The sequence below is a fragment of the Salvelinus sp. IW2-2015 genome, linkage group LG8 (assembly GCF_002910315.2).
Source record: "Salvelinus sp. IW2-2015 linkage group LG8, ASM291031v2, whole genome shotgun sequence".
NCBI lineage: Eukaryota > Metazoa > Chordata > Actinopteri > Salmoniformes > Salmonidae > Salvelinus > Salvelinus sp. IW2-2015.
The window spans coordinates 41,710,364-41,725,618 of record NC_036848.1 but is presented as its reverse complement, the minus strand read 5'-3'; the positions used below and the strand labels follow the sequence as shown (position 1 = coordinate 41,725,618).

Here is a 15,255-nt window from a genome sequence, read left to right as displayed (position 1 = left end):
TCGATGGTGCAGCTGTAGAACTTTTTGAGGATCTGAGGACCAATGCCAAATATTTTCTGTCTCCTGAGGGGAATGTGTAGTGACAACGTTTGTTGCTGGCACGTCATGCCTAAGTTTGCTAATCTTGCCAATTKATTTTTTTAAATTAAAGTAGTTGGTAATATCAGTCAGTTTTGTGATGAATGAGCCATCTGATTCAATGAATGATGGAGCTGAGTTTGACTTTTTTCCAACAATGTCATTTAAGTTGCTCAAGTTGTTTTACTATCATTCTTTATGTAATTTATCTTTGTTAGTGTAGTTTCTTCTTCTTTTATTCTGTTTAGTCACAGGATTTCTTAATTTGCAATATGTTTGCCAATCGGTTGTGCAGCCAGACTTATTTGTCATTCATTTTGCCTCATCCTTCTCAACCATACAATTTTTCAATTCCTCATCAATCCACAGGGATTTAACCGTTTTTAGTAATTTTCTTAATGAGTGCATGCTTATTAGTAACTGGAATAAGCAATTTCATAAATGTGTGAAGCGCAGCATCGGTTTGCTCCTCATTACACACCACAGACCAAGAAATATTCTTTACATCAACAACATAGGAATCACTACAAAACMTTTTGTATGACCTTTTTAAGTGGACTAATTCCAGGGATACAGAACAGAAGATTGATGCAGGGTCGCAATAAATGTGTTTGCATTATTCATGCATAAGGAAATTAATTTCCATTGGTCCTATCTATGCTTGGAGTTAGCCCAAAATAAGATAGCAGTGTTATTAAAAGGCTTATTGAAACATTCAATAAAATGTTTAGGGAAGTTATGAATCTCCAAATAACCTATAATACCCGTTCTCAGAGCGCTAATAAAACCTCCAGGGAAAACTTTCAAGGAACCAGAGTAAAACGTTCTCAGAACCTTCCTGCAACTGAAAAAAAAATCCCAGACAAAATGTTCACTTCTGTACTCAGAATGTTTAAAAAATTTGTAGGTTTACCCAGTCAGGAAATGCATGACGACGTTCCCACAACCAACGTGAAACAAAAAACATAAGTTCCCACAACTTCCAAGGAACCAAATGTGCTAGCTGGGAACGCTTCCTGACTTTTTTGTTTTTGTCTATTGTCTTTAAAGCTGCACTATGCAGAAATCAAATAATTCAGATACGCAAAAATCGAATTATGGCCCCTATAATTCCAGAACTGGTGGAGGAATAAAAATAACTTCTAAATGTCAACTTTTGCAACCACCAGTAACACATACAACACAAAATGATACAATCATTATTTTTCTTCGGTGACCCAGGTAGATAGAACAATGAGGGTTAGTTCTAAAAATATATATTTGGTATTACATGTGATTTACAAATCGTACTGTAGATTCTGCAGATGGCATTCGGTCGATTTCTGCTTCAAGTAGATCGTTACGTCATCAAACGTCATGTAAATACTATCAGCTGGGTCTTTTTCCTAGCAGGGCTGGCTTGGGTTCCTGGTACTGTACCTCTTTCGGATCTGTCATTTCACCAAGACGGAATGATTGTTTGACTGATCTCAAATAAGACTATCAACACTCGAGTTAAATTGACGGTTTGGAGGAATCTCTCGCTTGTTTCGTTATAGTTTAGCCAGTTTTCTATGCTAGCTGGTTAGCAAAGTAGCGTAGGCTATACGTTAGCTAGCTAACAACGGTGAACGGTAGCCAACTCTAGCATAGAGAGACTGGAAATAGACTTCATTGCATAACGTTAACTGAGAGAGAAGCTAGTTTACTGACATAATTAGCATCCATATTCTGGGAAAGTGACAGTGAATGCTCAATTCTCAAGACTRAACCAGTCAAGGGTTGTTACTTTGCTAACCAGGGCAGGGAGGCTATTCAACAAGCTAACGTTAGCATTCAGCTAGATCAGAATGCCCTGACTGAGCTTGTGCGGTAAGTTTGGGGWGAGCTGCTGTGCGTACGATAATAGATTTTCTGCAAGGCTGAAAGCTTCCAGGGAGAGGAGTTGTTTTCATTCAGACGTGTCCAGGGCAGGGGCCTTAACGAACGTCTTTCTCACTAAAAAGAAGCCATAGACAAAGACAATCGTCTCCCAAATGTTGACAGAAAACAGGTGAGTTTCTTTCTTAGAATAACGCCTTATTCAATTACTATCGACCTCAGTGACTGCTAACTGTATTTGTCTCTCTTATAGGCTAACTGATCACACCATATCAGTTTAATATCTCACTTGGTTGTTTTCTACCCTGTGTACTGATCAATAAGTTGTCATACCCATGGCTGATAATTTGAGCACGTCTGCTCCTGTAACTAGGCTGTGCATGAGATCGCCTATCTCTCTATTTTGGGTACTTGGTGTTCTCTCACACATACACCTGCTCTCTCAAAATAGGCCTAATAATATATGCCATTTAGTAGACGCTTTTATCCAAAGGGACTTACAGTATACATTTGAAGTGTGGGTGGCACCAGTGGGAATCAAACCCATGGCCTTTGTTGTTGCAAGCACCGTGATCTTCTGACTGAGCCACACGGATCACAAATGCAAACTTCCTCTCTTTCTCTCTAAGATGGTCACTCTCTCACTTTTACTCCCTGGCCTCTCTCACTCTCACTGTGTACAGGAAGCGGCGGCGTGGTGGAGACAATGAGGGGGACCAGCTGAACCCCCAGGCCAAAAGGTCAGGAGGGGGGCAGGAGGGTCACGTCATGGTGTCCAAATTGGGCCAAGATGTTTGGGACTCTGAGGTGACAGAACACACACACACACATACTTGTGATGGTTTGGGCAACAAGTATTTTATGTAAGTCATACCTGTTTTTCTSTTTCTGTGCTCCAGTCGTCCAGCAGTGACAGCAGTAGTGGTATCAGTAGTCCTGAGAGGGCAACGGGAGGAGGTAGCACATATACGAAGAACAGCACGTCCCAGGGTCTCCTCAGACCCTTGCCAGAAGACCCTTCCATTTCCTCGTTGAGTCTTTATGGCAACGACACCCCCTATGACCACATCAACAGTGTCCTGAGGGAGGCCCACTTCAGCAGTCTGCAGACCAGAGGTCAACCAGGGTCTACGTGACCTCACCCCACCCCAGACCCRTGTTACCCCACTGGAACAAGCCCCTGGGTAGGATCCAGGAAGAAGTTGCCCATAGGCTCAAATCTAGAATAAACTTACCCCAGATTTGTGTCCAGGAGCAACTTCATCCTACTGGYATTCAGGATGTGGCAGATGTGGGTAAAGATCCTTTGGGCTCTGGACCCAATCCATACCATTGTCCCTGTGCTGTACACCTTGAAATGTGCCATACAGAAAGCACACCTACATATCCAATGGCCCACCCACTGTGGTACTACTATATGCAGTATGTATGTACTCCAGCACTTTACTGAGGGGTCTACTATTCTGTGGTGGTCTCCTTACATGAGTGAGTTGTTGTTGGACATTATCATCGCCACTGGTGCTATCTACTACAGACAGACATCTGTATGAGTGTCTAAGTGCTTGCTGTAGCCTAATTAATAAAGTGAAGCACTTTATCCTGCCTGTTATATTTTCTTGTCTAGCCCAGTACTCATGCTGTTTCTATGCATAGCTGAGTGTGAGTTGGTGTTGATTAGTCTCTGTGATTACTTTCTATGATCATCACAWTGGCCTAGAGGAAATCCAGAAAGAGAATTTCAAGCCACACTGCCAAGCTTCTTGAACTGATAAGGCGAGGTTCTTTGCAGAATAAAGGTTGAAGTTTGGGTTTGTCCTTGTGTACACATGTRGGCAGGTTTCTGTGGAACTGGCATTTCCAGCAACTGCAGMGACCATCAKCTGCTCATCCTCGCACCACGAAAAAAGTAGAGGGAACCATGAGTACACTCACTTGCACAGAATACATTTCTCTATGACTATAACAGGCCACATTCTCCATTGTTCAGGGGAGTGAATTGAACATTACAGAATGTTCCAATAGAAATTGTAMTTTTTTGTTTCTCTCTACAACATTGTTTAACGGACCACACCACTCAATAGTATACGCCTCAGACCCACGGGTGTGGGTCAGTCTGTGGGAAGATCAGTGGGTTCACTGTAACGAGACACAATCTACATTTTGCCATACCTCTGCTATTTTCCAGATACCATCACAAACATTGAGTTGCAGGGGCCTTTGAGTTTGTTTTCATACAGCCTCCAATAACCTTTTCTTTATCCTTCCCTGTGCTTTTCTTTATCCTTCCATCATCTTGGCAATGCTTACCTTCATCACTGCTATAGCCTGTCACCCTAGGAAAGTAAACAACAAAATACAGGTGGGAGACTGACATCTCTGGTCTTGTTGAAAAATGTTTGGCCCTGTTTGAAAACTTTGAAAAAGCATACTTTCTTCCTCTCTTCAAGTAAAGTCACTGCTTGATTACTTAGGAGTCTGTTCTACACTATCCACAAGGGGGCAATCTATACCTAACATTGATGAAAAATCAAGAAAGGATGGCTGCAGTAAGCAGCCCTGTCAAGTGACAATTTCACAGTGTATGTACTTGTTCAGTTTGAAATTGCTATGAGACAATTTATTTTATTATGTTACCGATGTCTGCATACAGTAACGCCACTTACTCCAGCATTAAAATGGAACTGCAGCCCCATCAGGACATCCCTGATATCAGTAGTGATCTGTACAGTTTAAGTGGGAAGTTTACATACACTTAGGTTGGAGTCATTAAAACTTGTTTTTCAACCTCTCAACAAATGTCTTGTTAACAAACTATAGTTTTGGCAAGTCGGTTAGGACATCTACTAAGTAATTTAGTAATTTTAGTAATTTTTCCAACAATTGTTTACAGACAGATTATTTCACTTATAACTCACTGTTTCCAAACGCCTGAAGGTACCATGTTCACCCGTACAAACAATAGTACACAAGTATAAACACCATGGGACCACGCAGCCGTCTTACCGCTCAGGAAGGAGATGCGTTCTGTCTCCTAGAGATGAACGTGCTTTGGTGCGAAAAGTGCAAATCAATCCCAGACAACAGCAAATGACCTTGTGAAGATGCTGGAGGGAACAGGTACAAAAGTATCTATATCCACAGTAAAACGAGTCCTATATTGACATAACCTGAAAGGCCGCTCAGCAAGGAAGAAGCCACTGCTCCAAAATCACCATAAAAAGGCCAGACTACGGTTTGCAACTGCACATGGGGACAAAGATCGTACTTTCTGGAGAAATGTCCTCTGGTCTGATGAAACAAAAATAGAACTGTTTGGCCATAATGACCATCGCTATGTTTGGAGGAAAAGGGGGGACGCTTGCAAGCTGAAGAACACCATCCCAACCGTGAAGCACGGGGGGTGGCAGCATCATGTTGTGGGAGTGCTTTGCTGCAGGAGAGACTGGTGCACTTCACAAAATAGATGGCATCACGAGGAAGGAACATTATGTGGATATATTGAAGTAACATCTCAAGACATCAGTCAGGAAGTTAAAACTTGGTCGCAAATGGGTCTTCCAAATGGACAATGATCCCAAGCATACTTCCAAAGTTGTGGCAAAATGGCTTAAAGACAACAAAGTCAAGATATTGGAGTGGCCATCACAAAGCCCCGACCTCAATCCTATAGAAAATTTGTAGGCAGAACTGAAAAAGTGTGTGCGAGCAAGGAGGCCTGCAAACCTGACTCAGTTTCACCAGCTCTGTCAGGAGGAATTGGCCAAAATTCACCTAACTTATTGTGGGAAGCTTGTGGAAGGCTACCCAAAACATTTGACCCAAGTTAAACAATTTAAAGGCAATGCTACCAAATACTAATTGAGTGTAAACTTCTGACCCAGTGGGAATGTGATGAAAGCTGAAATAAATCATTCTCTCTACTATTATTTTGACATTTCACATTCTTAAAATAAAGTGGTGATCCTAACTGATCTAAGACAGGGAATTTTTACTAGGATTAAATGTCAGAAATGGTGAAAAACTGAGTTTAAATGTATTTGGCTAAGGTGTATGTAAACTTCCCACTTCAACTGTATGTGTCCAGGGCAGAGAAAGGAGAGGTWCAAACCCTTCTGTTGCAGCACGGGACTAGAGCTGACGCCTACTTGTACCGCAACTAGTCTTCATTTACACGCTTTTGATTTGGGCTTTGCTTGTCTGATTCAAGTCAAATATTGATCATTTGTTAGAAATGGATAGTTCAGGATGAATAATGTAACATTGAACTATTGATTGATTCATTATAACTTGATACCGCTGCAGTTTACATTTCCTCTGTGTGCATTTTACAATTTTACTATTTGCCTTAATGATCCCAAGACCCAGCCAGAAGTCTGACCCCTAAAACAAAGTATCCATCCAGGGTATTTTAGAGGATTGGATCAACCTATGATGATAGATGAGAGCTGCCAGTAACACTGTAGGGAACGGTCCTAATGGCTGTTACCTAAAGCCCCCACCAGCACAGCAGCCAGCCACCTCTCTGTCTGGGCTACAGAGCACCAGAGATMAATTCCTCAGTCACATGACTAATGACCTTGAGCTGAAAGACATGGACTTGATTGACATGTACCATTTTATTTCAGCAACTGAATTTGAATTTGGGGTTGGGTGTGACTCACCAACACAATAACAAATGTTTTTATGGAGCAGAACATCTAAACAAATCAATTCTTTGTTAGCAATTTAACTTGTTATATTTACATGCTTATGTTCCCGAAAATGTATGTATTTGTTAGGCAATAGACCTCTGTGGCTGTTATTTCTTTATATGTATCTTGTTACTTACAATTGTACTTGCTGCTCACGACTGTACCAAAACATATGTATTTGAATTGTATCTTACAATGTCATCAAGTAACTTGATTTGTACTTCAGTAATGCTACTTACCCTGACTTTGAATTCCAGACAGAAACTGGCCTTCAACTAAATAGTCTCTGGTAGAATAGAATAAAAAGTGAATGATTTTGATAAGTAATACAGGACTGCATTGCATGAACATGTGGATGCAGTGAAGACRGTGAACACTGACCCTGTCCCACTTCTATTCACAACCATATTCCATTTATTTTGCTGAAGWGTCAGGGAGATGTTTTCACATTAGTTTGTATGAGTCGGTAGGAGTTGGTGTGTAGGAGTGTACCTAAATGACTGTGATGTCACCGTTGACCTTTGAGCTGCTGTCATGTCTTAATTAAGKATTACTAATGCCACCTAGGCTTTGGTCACTTGTTGGTTAAGGCTTCTGGTCTATGAAATGTAACTGCTATATAAACAGTAGACTGCTTTTCAGTAGTGTTTTATTTTTCCTTAATTTTTCACATTCTTGTTAATTTTCATTGGCAAAGCAAAGGTTAGGTTTGTAAAGCACATCTGGCACAAAATCCTTAAAAGAAGGCCACATGAAAAGTCAGCAGTGTAATAGCTTTACACACGTTACACACCCAACACTGTTCATGGAAAGAAACACTTGTACACATTAACGTATTGTTCATATCATACATAACAAATTGTTCTTATCTGCTTAAAAAATTACATGTACACATTTAACAGTAACAATGCTCCCATATAAATTAGTCTTTGTTTGTTCGTAAACTATGCACTGCACAGACATTGGAGACCTAAACAAACCAACATGTCCCAAACAACAAGATGATAATTACTGAATAGTTTTGWGAGACAACAGCATATCCTGCTGCAGGCATTGAGSTGGACTTGGGGTTTTGAAAACAGTATGGGTAATAATGGATAATAAAACCTTATTAACATTATAGTACAACAGACATGCCACAAGTACAAGAACACCAATTTCCACACATAACTATGAAATGTTTACCAATACTAACTCAAAGATCATAGCTAGTCACTGATCATCTCTGCAATAGGTTGTACCATGGAAACCTGGTTTCCATGTTTGATTTGATATTTGCCTAGATCTGATTAGGCTGTCTCCGGTCAAGGTGGAGAGGCTTTAATGACCTCTATCAGGAGACCAGGAGACTTAGGCTACTGTACTGTATGTGAGTCCTGGGACGGCTAATCTGTGCCTTACACCGCCCACGCAACACGCAAGCCTTAGCTTGTCAAATCCAGTGTAATTAAGTCTGTGTCTGCCGGTGTGTAAGTCTGTATGTGAGTGTCAACACGTGTGTGAGTATAACTGTCTCGGTGTAGTAGAATCATCTCGAATTAGGTKAATCAAAGCCTTTCCTTACACAAACAGCCAAACAAAACATGACAAGCATTACACATAACATGTACAGTATGCGTCAAGATCAAGAACATGAATCTGAACAAGTCACAGACAGACTGAGACAACCATCCTAAGACTCAGTCTCAGACAGCCGGTCCTGGCATAGCTCTAGAGGCAGTTTGGCTGCTCCCCCGCCAAACACCTCCACATCACTGTCCAGCCAGGACACCACGTTCCCGGGGGTGTAGGAGGAACAGTTGGCCATGGTGAGGATGTCGGATGGCTTCAGGACATTGTCCCAGATGTTAACCTGGCTCAGCTCACCCACAAAGGCCTGCGTGGCGTCAAAGCGCCCGCCCACTATGTCCTGTTGAGGCCATAAACGGCAGGCATCGTTAAAAACAACAACAATAACATCATCCTCATATTCGCTGTGTACCACCAGGCTCAACCTGTCACACTCAAGGATGCTGTACTCTCTCTAGATAATGTTTTGCTTTCTCAAGTCACTGATGGTTAGAATTCTATTAGCGATTGGGCTATTCATATTTGGACTACACTCTACAGCACGGTTTCCCAATAGGTAGCCCCCCCCTTACCATCCACTCAAGGGTTGCTATTCAGCAGTGGTCACCAACATTTTATGAGTCAAGATAACTCCAAAAGCAAGCCGATATCTACCACTGAGATTTATTTTTTAACAGYACTTAAAAACATAAGCCTATGCAACATTAACATATTCAAAACAGTTCTGTAGCAATGAAGTTTGTGCAGTAGGCTATAGGCCCAATTATTATCACTGCATATTGGCTATGCTTGAATTGCCCTGCCAATGTTGTTRTTATCAGACCATTTTGAAATTATATTTCAACATGTTAGGTAACACAGGTAATAGATAATTTGTTGTATTACTTGGGAGGCACAGCTGAGTGTGCATAATCATTTGCTTTTTTTTATTTTATTGGACTGATGGCTTGCATCTGATGGTCAGTCTGAGGGGAGGGAGGGAGAGAGCAGCGGTGAGGCTGCCTCTCACCCGACTCACCGTCCCTCTACTCTCCCTCCCTCCGCTGAGCAAAGGGGACACAGTCTTCCAGCTGATGGCAAGTCGCACTGCATTATTTCTGCCTCATGCACCAATTCAAGTTGTTACTCTTATGACCAGAAAAAGTGAAATATTCCTCAATATTAAAAAAGACACAAACCGCTAATAATAACAACACAGGCTTATCAAAACACTTTGCAATACTCATTCATTGCTGCTGCAGTGCTGGTTGAGATTGAGTGGAAGTAGGGAGAACACACATTTTATGGCTTATAAAAGTGTTGAAAAAGTGTTGACAGTGCTGAATAACAACTTACACATGAACTTATAAAAACACCAGCTCTTTGCTGTATTCATTGAGTCTCTCTCTGGTCATGGTTTTAAAAGTTTTGAAATCTCACAGTATTAACATTTCTGTGCACTCTAGGTTTCTTTTTACAACCTATGGCTCGAGGAAACTGTGCAGACACTTTGGTCTGAGCAATCTTATTGGCCAGRGGTAGACCTATAGGTGCACTTGTTTTGSTCTCTGAGCCTGCTGGGTATGCGGCGTTCTCAAAATCAAATCGTATTTGTCACATGCGCCAAATACAACAGGTGTTGACCTTATCGTGAAATGCTTACTTACAAGCCCTTAACCAACAATGCAGTTCAAGAAATAGAGTTAAGAAAATGTGAGTCAATGTGAGTCAATGTGTGGGGGTACAGGTTAGTCGAGGTGGGGGGGGGGTCAATGTAATAGTCTGGTGGCCATTTGATTCATTGTTCAGCAGTCTTATGGCTTGGGGGTAGAAGCTGTTAAGGAGCCTTTTGGTCCTAGACTTGGCGCTCCGGTACCGCTTGCCGTGRGATATCAGAGTGAACAGTCTGACTTGGGTGACTGGAATCTTCTACCTTCAGACTAAGGAAATGGTTCAAACTGGGAACACTTTGACTTCCCAGCGATAGGGCTGCTGAATCAAGTGCACCTACCACCAACAGCGCAACATAAAAAATGTAAAGAGGAACAAAAGGCTTTATCATTGTCTTTTACAGAAACGTTTGGTGATCGACTACAAATGCCTTGGAGATCGACCGGTTGGTACCCACTGCACTAGAACCTATAGCTCAGGACTCATGGTCATGGCTAAGCTACTGTACAATTAAAATCTGTACAATTCAAAGCTACTGTACAATCCTAATCAAATAGGTAAAAATATTTCACATACAAATAATATATGCAATTGTGTATACTACACATAAAAGGCACTAGCCAGCATATTCACCTGTTCCTGCCCCAGTATGATGGCTCCTCCAGGCTTGATGGGGTGCCAGGGGGCCAGGTTGTCCCCTGCCCCCAGCCTCTGACCATCCTGGTAGGCTTCCCACAGACCATCCCTGGTGGTCCAGGTGATACAGATGTGGTGCCACCTACCGTCACGCACCGACAGAGGCAGCTGAGCCACCTGGACAGGTAACAACATAGCAGAGAKGTGTAAGGAAGGTAACGATGCTTACAAACAGAAAGAAGAAGTGCATATTAGAGGGAGGAAGGTTAGGGTTTGGTAAAGGTGGTATAAAACACCAGACACTGTTTTAGACCGTGCATGCAAAAACAAAAAATATGCAACCTCATTAAAGCCAGATCTAATTTAAAAGTAAGAACTAAGACTCCTGTCAAGTAAGGTAAGCTCCCCCTCAAATATCAGCACTACTGCGAAACAAAGAGAGACATTGAGTCTTTTAGAGTGCCCTTACCTTGTCATTGATGAGCAGTTCTATTGGGTTGTTGCCCCACTCAATGAGCACAATCTCATTGGCCTGTCCTGGCACCCCGTAGGAGAAGGGGGTGCCTATGCCAGGGCCGGCGCTGGACCGGAGCCACATGCAAAGCGTGAAGGCGTACATCTCAGGAAGGCTCTTGGTCATGCGGCCGTACAAGTAGTTAGTACGCAGGGGGAGGACCAGCTTAAACTGCTCAGGGGACTTGAAACCACCGCCACCTACAGAGAAAGCAATGGGAGAGCTGTCTATGAAGTCAACTCTATACTGTATACGCAGTATGCATGTAGTAAGACAGGGTTTCCCAAACTCGGGCCTCGGGACCCCAAGAGCTGCACATTTCGTTTTTTACCCTAGCACTACAGCTGATTCAAACTATCAACTAGTCATCAAGCTTTGATCATTTAATTCAGCTGTGTAGTTAGGGCAGAAACCAAAACTTGCACCCCTTGGGGTCCCGAAGACTAAGTTTTGGAAATGCTGGTATAAGAGAACAAAATGATAAGCCAATGTTTGTCAGATTTTATCTAAAGCATCAGTCTTCTACTACTATGTAGTGTAGTAAGTGAMTGACAGTTAGTAAGCAGGTAAATTGATAGTAGATTGAATGACTCGTTGTGTTTACAATATGTGAGTCTTCCTGTTTCTGCTGCATTTGTGTGTACTCCTGTCATCTGATTGTGTACACAGACGTTTGTGCGTTTTTTTTGTACCCGGTAAGGTGACTGAAAACACATTCTCTTTTACAGCAACAACCTGGGGAATAGTTACATGGGAGAGGAGGGATGAATGAGCCAATTGGAAGCTGGGGATGATTCAGTGCCCATGATGGTCAGATTGGGAATTTAGCCAGGACACCGGGGTTAAGACCCCTACTCTTACAAAAAGTGCCATGYGATCATTAAAGATCCACCCCTTTATCCACCCCTCAATTTTTGCCTGAAATGACATACCCAAATCTAACTGCTTGTAGCTCAGGCCCTGAAGCAATGATTTGCATGTTCTTGGTACCATTTGAAAGGAAACACTTTGAAATGTGTGGAAATGTGACAGYAATGTAGGAGAATARAACATAATAGATCTGGTAAAAGATAATACAAAGAAAAAACAACCGTTTTTTAAAATTGTTTTTGTAACATCATATTTGAAATGCAAGAGAAAGGCCATAATGTATTATTCCAGCCCAGGTGCAATTTATATATTTGGCCACTAGATGGCAGCATTGCATGTAATACGTTTTAGACTGATCCAATGAACCATTGCATTTCTGTTCAAATTTTTTAATCAAGACTGCCCAAATGTGCCTAATTTGTTTAGTAATAACGTTTSATGTTCAAAATAGAGCACTCTCCTCAAACAATAGCATGGTATTCTTTCACTGTAATASCTACTGTAAATWGGACAGTGCAGTTAGATTAACATGAATTTAAGCTTTCTGCCAATATCAGATATGTCTATGTCCTGGGAAATGTTCTTGTTACTTACAACCTCATGCTAATCACATTAGCATATGTTAGCTCAACCATCCCATGGAAGGGACACTGATCCCAAAGAAGATTAATGACCACAGAGAGTCAGGACACCCATTTAACATCCCATCCAAAAGATGGCACRCTACTCAGGGCATTGTCCCCTACCTGCCATCCAATACCATTTCCATCAGCATCTGGTCTACCATCCAGGGACCAACCGGGACCAACCCTGCTTAGCTTCAGAGACAAGCCATGCAGGGTGGTATGCTGCCAGGCATGTGTGAGTGGGTCAGTGTGTGCCCTTTTGTGTCTCTGTCATATCTTTCTTTTTCCAGTTATTTACCTTTCTCCAGCTCGTTAATCCTGGTCAGCAGGGAGTTGAGGGTGCTCTCCGTCTTCTGCCTGTGGGCTGCGGTCTCGTTGTAGAGCAGAGACTTCTCTTCCTCCAGGTTGTTGACCTTACTGAGCAGCTGTTTCTCCAGATCTCCCAGCCTGCTCTGCAGCAGGTCTCTGAGTTCGCTGGGGAACGACGTTCCCGATGTGTTGGCTCTCTGCTGCTGTTGCTGTGGGGGAAGATGAAGATGTCAAAAAACWATTAAATAAGTGGAGGCAACGCAAGATGGTCAAAGACAATCAGTAGAGGTTTATGCAAAGAGTGTAATTTTGAAAGATCATTGGCTGAGTGGAAATCGGYTGCACTGTGTGTAGACCAGTATGCCTTCAGAAGGGCCACATGAACTGACAAGGGAAAACTTGAGGGGACATTGAAAGGAAACTTCTTCAAAGGGAATCTTTTTGGACCTACAGGCTCAACACACTGTCTSCTCTTGGCCTTAACGAGGAGTTAAACTTAAAACCGTTTTTATAGTTTCAAAATGTCCAWATTATTGTGTTTTTTATCCTAATTGAATATTGTATGTGTATATATATATATATATGTATATTACTGTAAATATTGATCACATTCCTTGTGTATGATCATATATTTTGATACATTGAATGTTAATATTGGGAACCTATATTATATATTTTTCACCTCCTGTTTCAGGAAGTGATGTCACTGAGTACTGCCCCTATATATAGGACCTTCCACCCCAACCTGGGATATGGATGCCTGATGAAGACCTAAGGGTCGAAACATTGTTATAAATAAATATCACCAGGGAGCATGAGCAGCAGTGTGTGGCGTTTTCCTTTTTGTTTTCCATCTTTTTTTTCAGCTCATCAAARATGGGACCAACACTTTATATGTTGTGTTTACATATTTTGTTCACTGTAGTTGTTACTGTTTACAACATTTGTTGATTAAGGTGACATAGGGAACTTAATCACTGGAGGGTAAATGAGATAGAAGGCTAATCCATTTAGGGTACGCCTCCACATGGTGGCAAAAATAGATGGATAGGCTACAGGTCAAAATAGGAGCAAAGTTAATGGCTACTCAATGTTGACCACAGGAACCAGTGTTCACTTTAGATTCAATGACTTAATAAGCAGACAATCAAGCAAGAGCCAACAATGTAAAAAAAAACATTAGGCCTATTTCAGATGTATTTAATTCACACTGATAACAATCATTTTCAGCATTCCCTTTCCATTATTTAGGGACCAGAGTCATGTGGTTACTATCCACTCATGCGCCTTACCTCTAGGTTCTCTAGTCGGTCCTTCAGACTCTGCATGGTCTTCCCGAGGTTGTCGATTGTATCATTGGGATCTCTGGGTAAATCTCCCATTGTGTTCTGATTATCTTTGCTTTTACTCCAAGATCCACCACTATCATACTTCCCTCCATCGGAGGCTGACTCACAAAGGGAGAGCTTTGCGGTCAGCTCGTTTATGGTCCCAAGTTGGTTGACTATAGTTTCTTTCTGTTGGAGAATCGTTTCCCGGAGCTGCATGACTGTGTTCCTCAACTCTTCCTCCTGTGCCGCTGCGTTAGGTTCGGGACCTACGGGGACCAAACAAGTGTCGGCGCCGACGGGGATGACTCGGCATAGGAGCCGGGTTCCCGTGCCCGGGGTGTCATCCTGTCCCCGTACAAGCTTCCCATAGCCCAGTCCCAGTGCGTAAAAACAAAACAATCTCAAAAGAAAGAACATACCTGCGGCAGTATTTTGGTCGTTAAGCTTTAGTGAAATAAGGTTATTGGGTAATCGCGGGGCTACCTAACCGATGATTAAGCGTTTCAAATCCGGTGCGTAAAGCACACCGAGAAAGCGGTAATCTACTCGGAATACCATAGTCAATCTCGGATTAAACGATATATTTTGTTTCAAAACGTTCTCAATCCATACGACGAAAAATAAACTTTTAGGAAATGGTAAAACCACCTGAAGAGTCTGGGTTTACATTAAGTATCCCTGGCTTTACGCACGTTCGTGCTGAAAGGACAGCGACCGTGAGTTAAGAAGAATACCGTCAGACGTATGGCGCGATTGGATTGGTTGTAGCATGTTGACGTAACTACAGTCCATAAAGGTAGGTCTGTATGATGGACAGGTCATTTTTGAGTTGTGTGTTTACCTGGTACTAGATTATCATTGACCAATCAATTGAAATAGARGAGCTAAAACAATGTCCGCTAGTCCAAAATTCTATATCCTTAGAAAAACAATAGTATTAAATAAATGAGGAAAAGGCTTCACACATATGGTTCAGTTCCATCAAACCTGTACTGGCAGGCTCTTTATCCAATAGCCTAATAACCCTGCGCTTAGACYGTTACTTCCTCCAGTTCCTGATTGGAGGAAAGTTTTTGACTTACATGCTGCTGGGGCCACGGGTGAAAGGATAGGTAGTTTGT

At 42.0% G+C, this 15,255-nt stretch overlaps 2 protein-coding genes across 2 annotated transcripts; one reads left to right on the top strand and one right to left on the bottom strand.

The window, feature by feature from the left end:
* Positions 1-1,431: 1,431 nt before the first annotated feature.
* si:dkey-21c1.1 (protein FAM104A-like) lies at positions 1,432-3,535 on the top strand. Its single transcript, XM_023993439.2, has 3 exons — positions 1,432-2,110; positions 2,622-2,745; positions 2,838-3,535. The coding sequence occupies exons 1-3, from the start codon at positions 2,094-2,096 to the stop codon at positions 3,072-3,074; spliced, it is 378 nt and encodes a 125-aa protein (XP_023849207.1). The 5' UTR covers positions 1,432-2,093; the 3' UTR covers positions 3,075-3,535.
* Positions 3,536-7,269: 3,734 nt separating this feature from the next.
* On the bottom strand, positions 7,270-14,825 carry LOC111967966 (neuronal pentraxin-2). Its single transcript, XM_023993438.2, has 5 exons — positions 14,096-14,825; positions 12,793-13,012; positions 10,954-11,198; positions 10,482-10,661; positions 7,270-8,538 (listed from the first exon to the last, which is right to left on the bottom strand). The coding sequence occupies exons 1-5, from the start codon at positions 14,549-14,551 to the stop codon at positions 8,302-8,304; spliced, it is 1,338 nt and encodes a 445-aa protein (XP_023849206.1). The 5' UTR covers positions 14,552-14,825; the 3' UTR covers positions 7,270-8,301.
* Between the last annotated feature and the right edge of the window lie 430 nt (positions 14,826-15,255).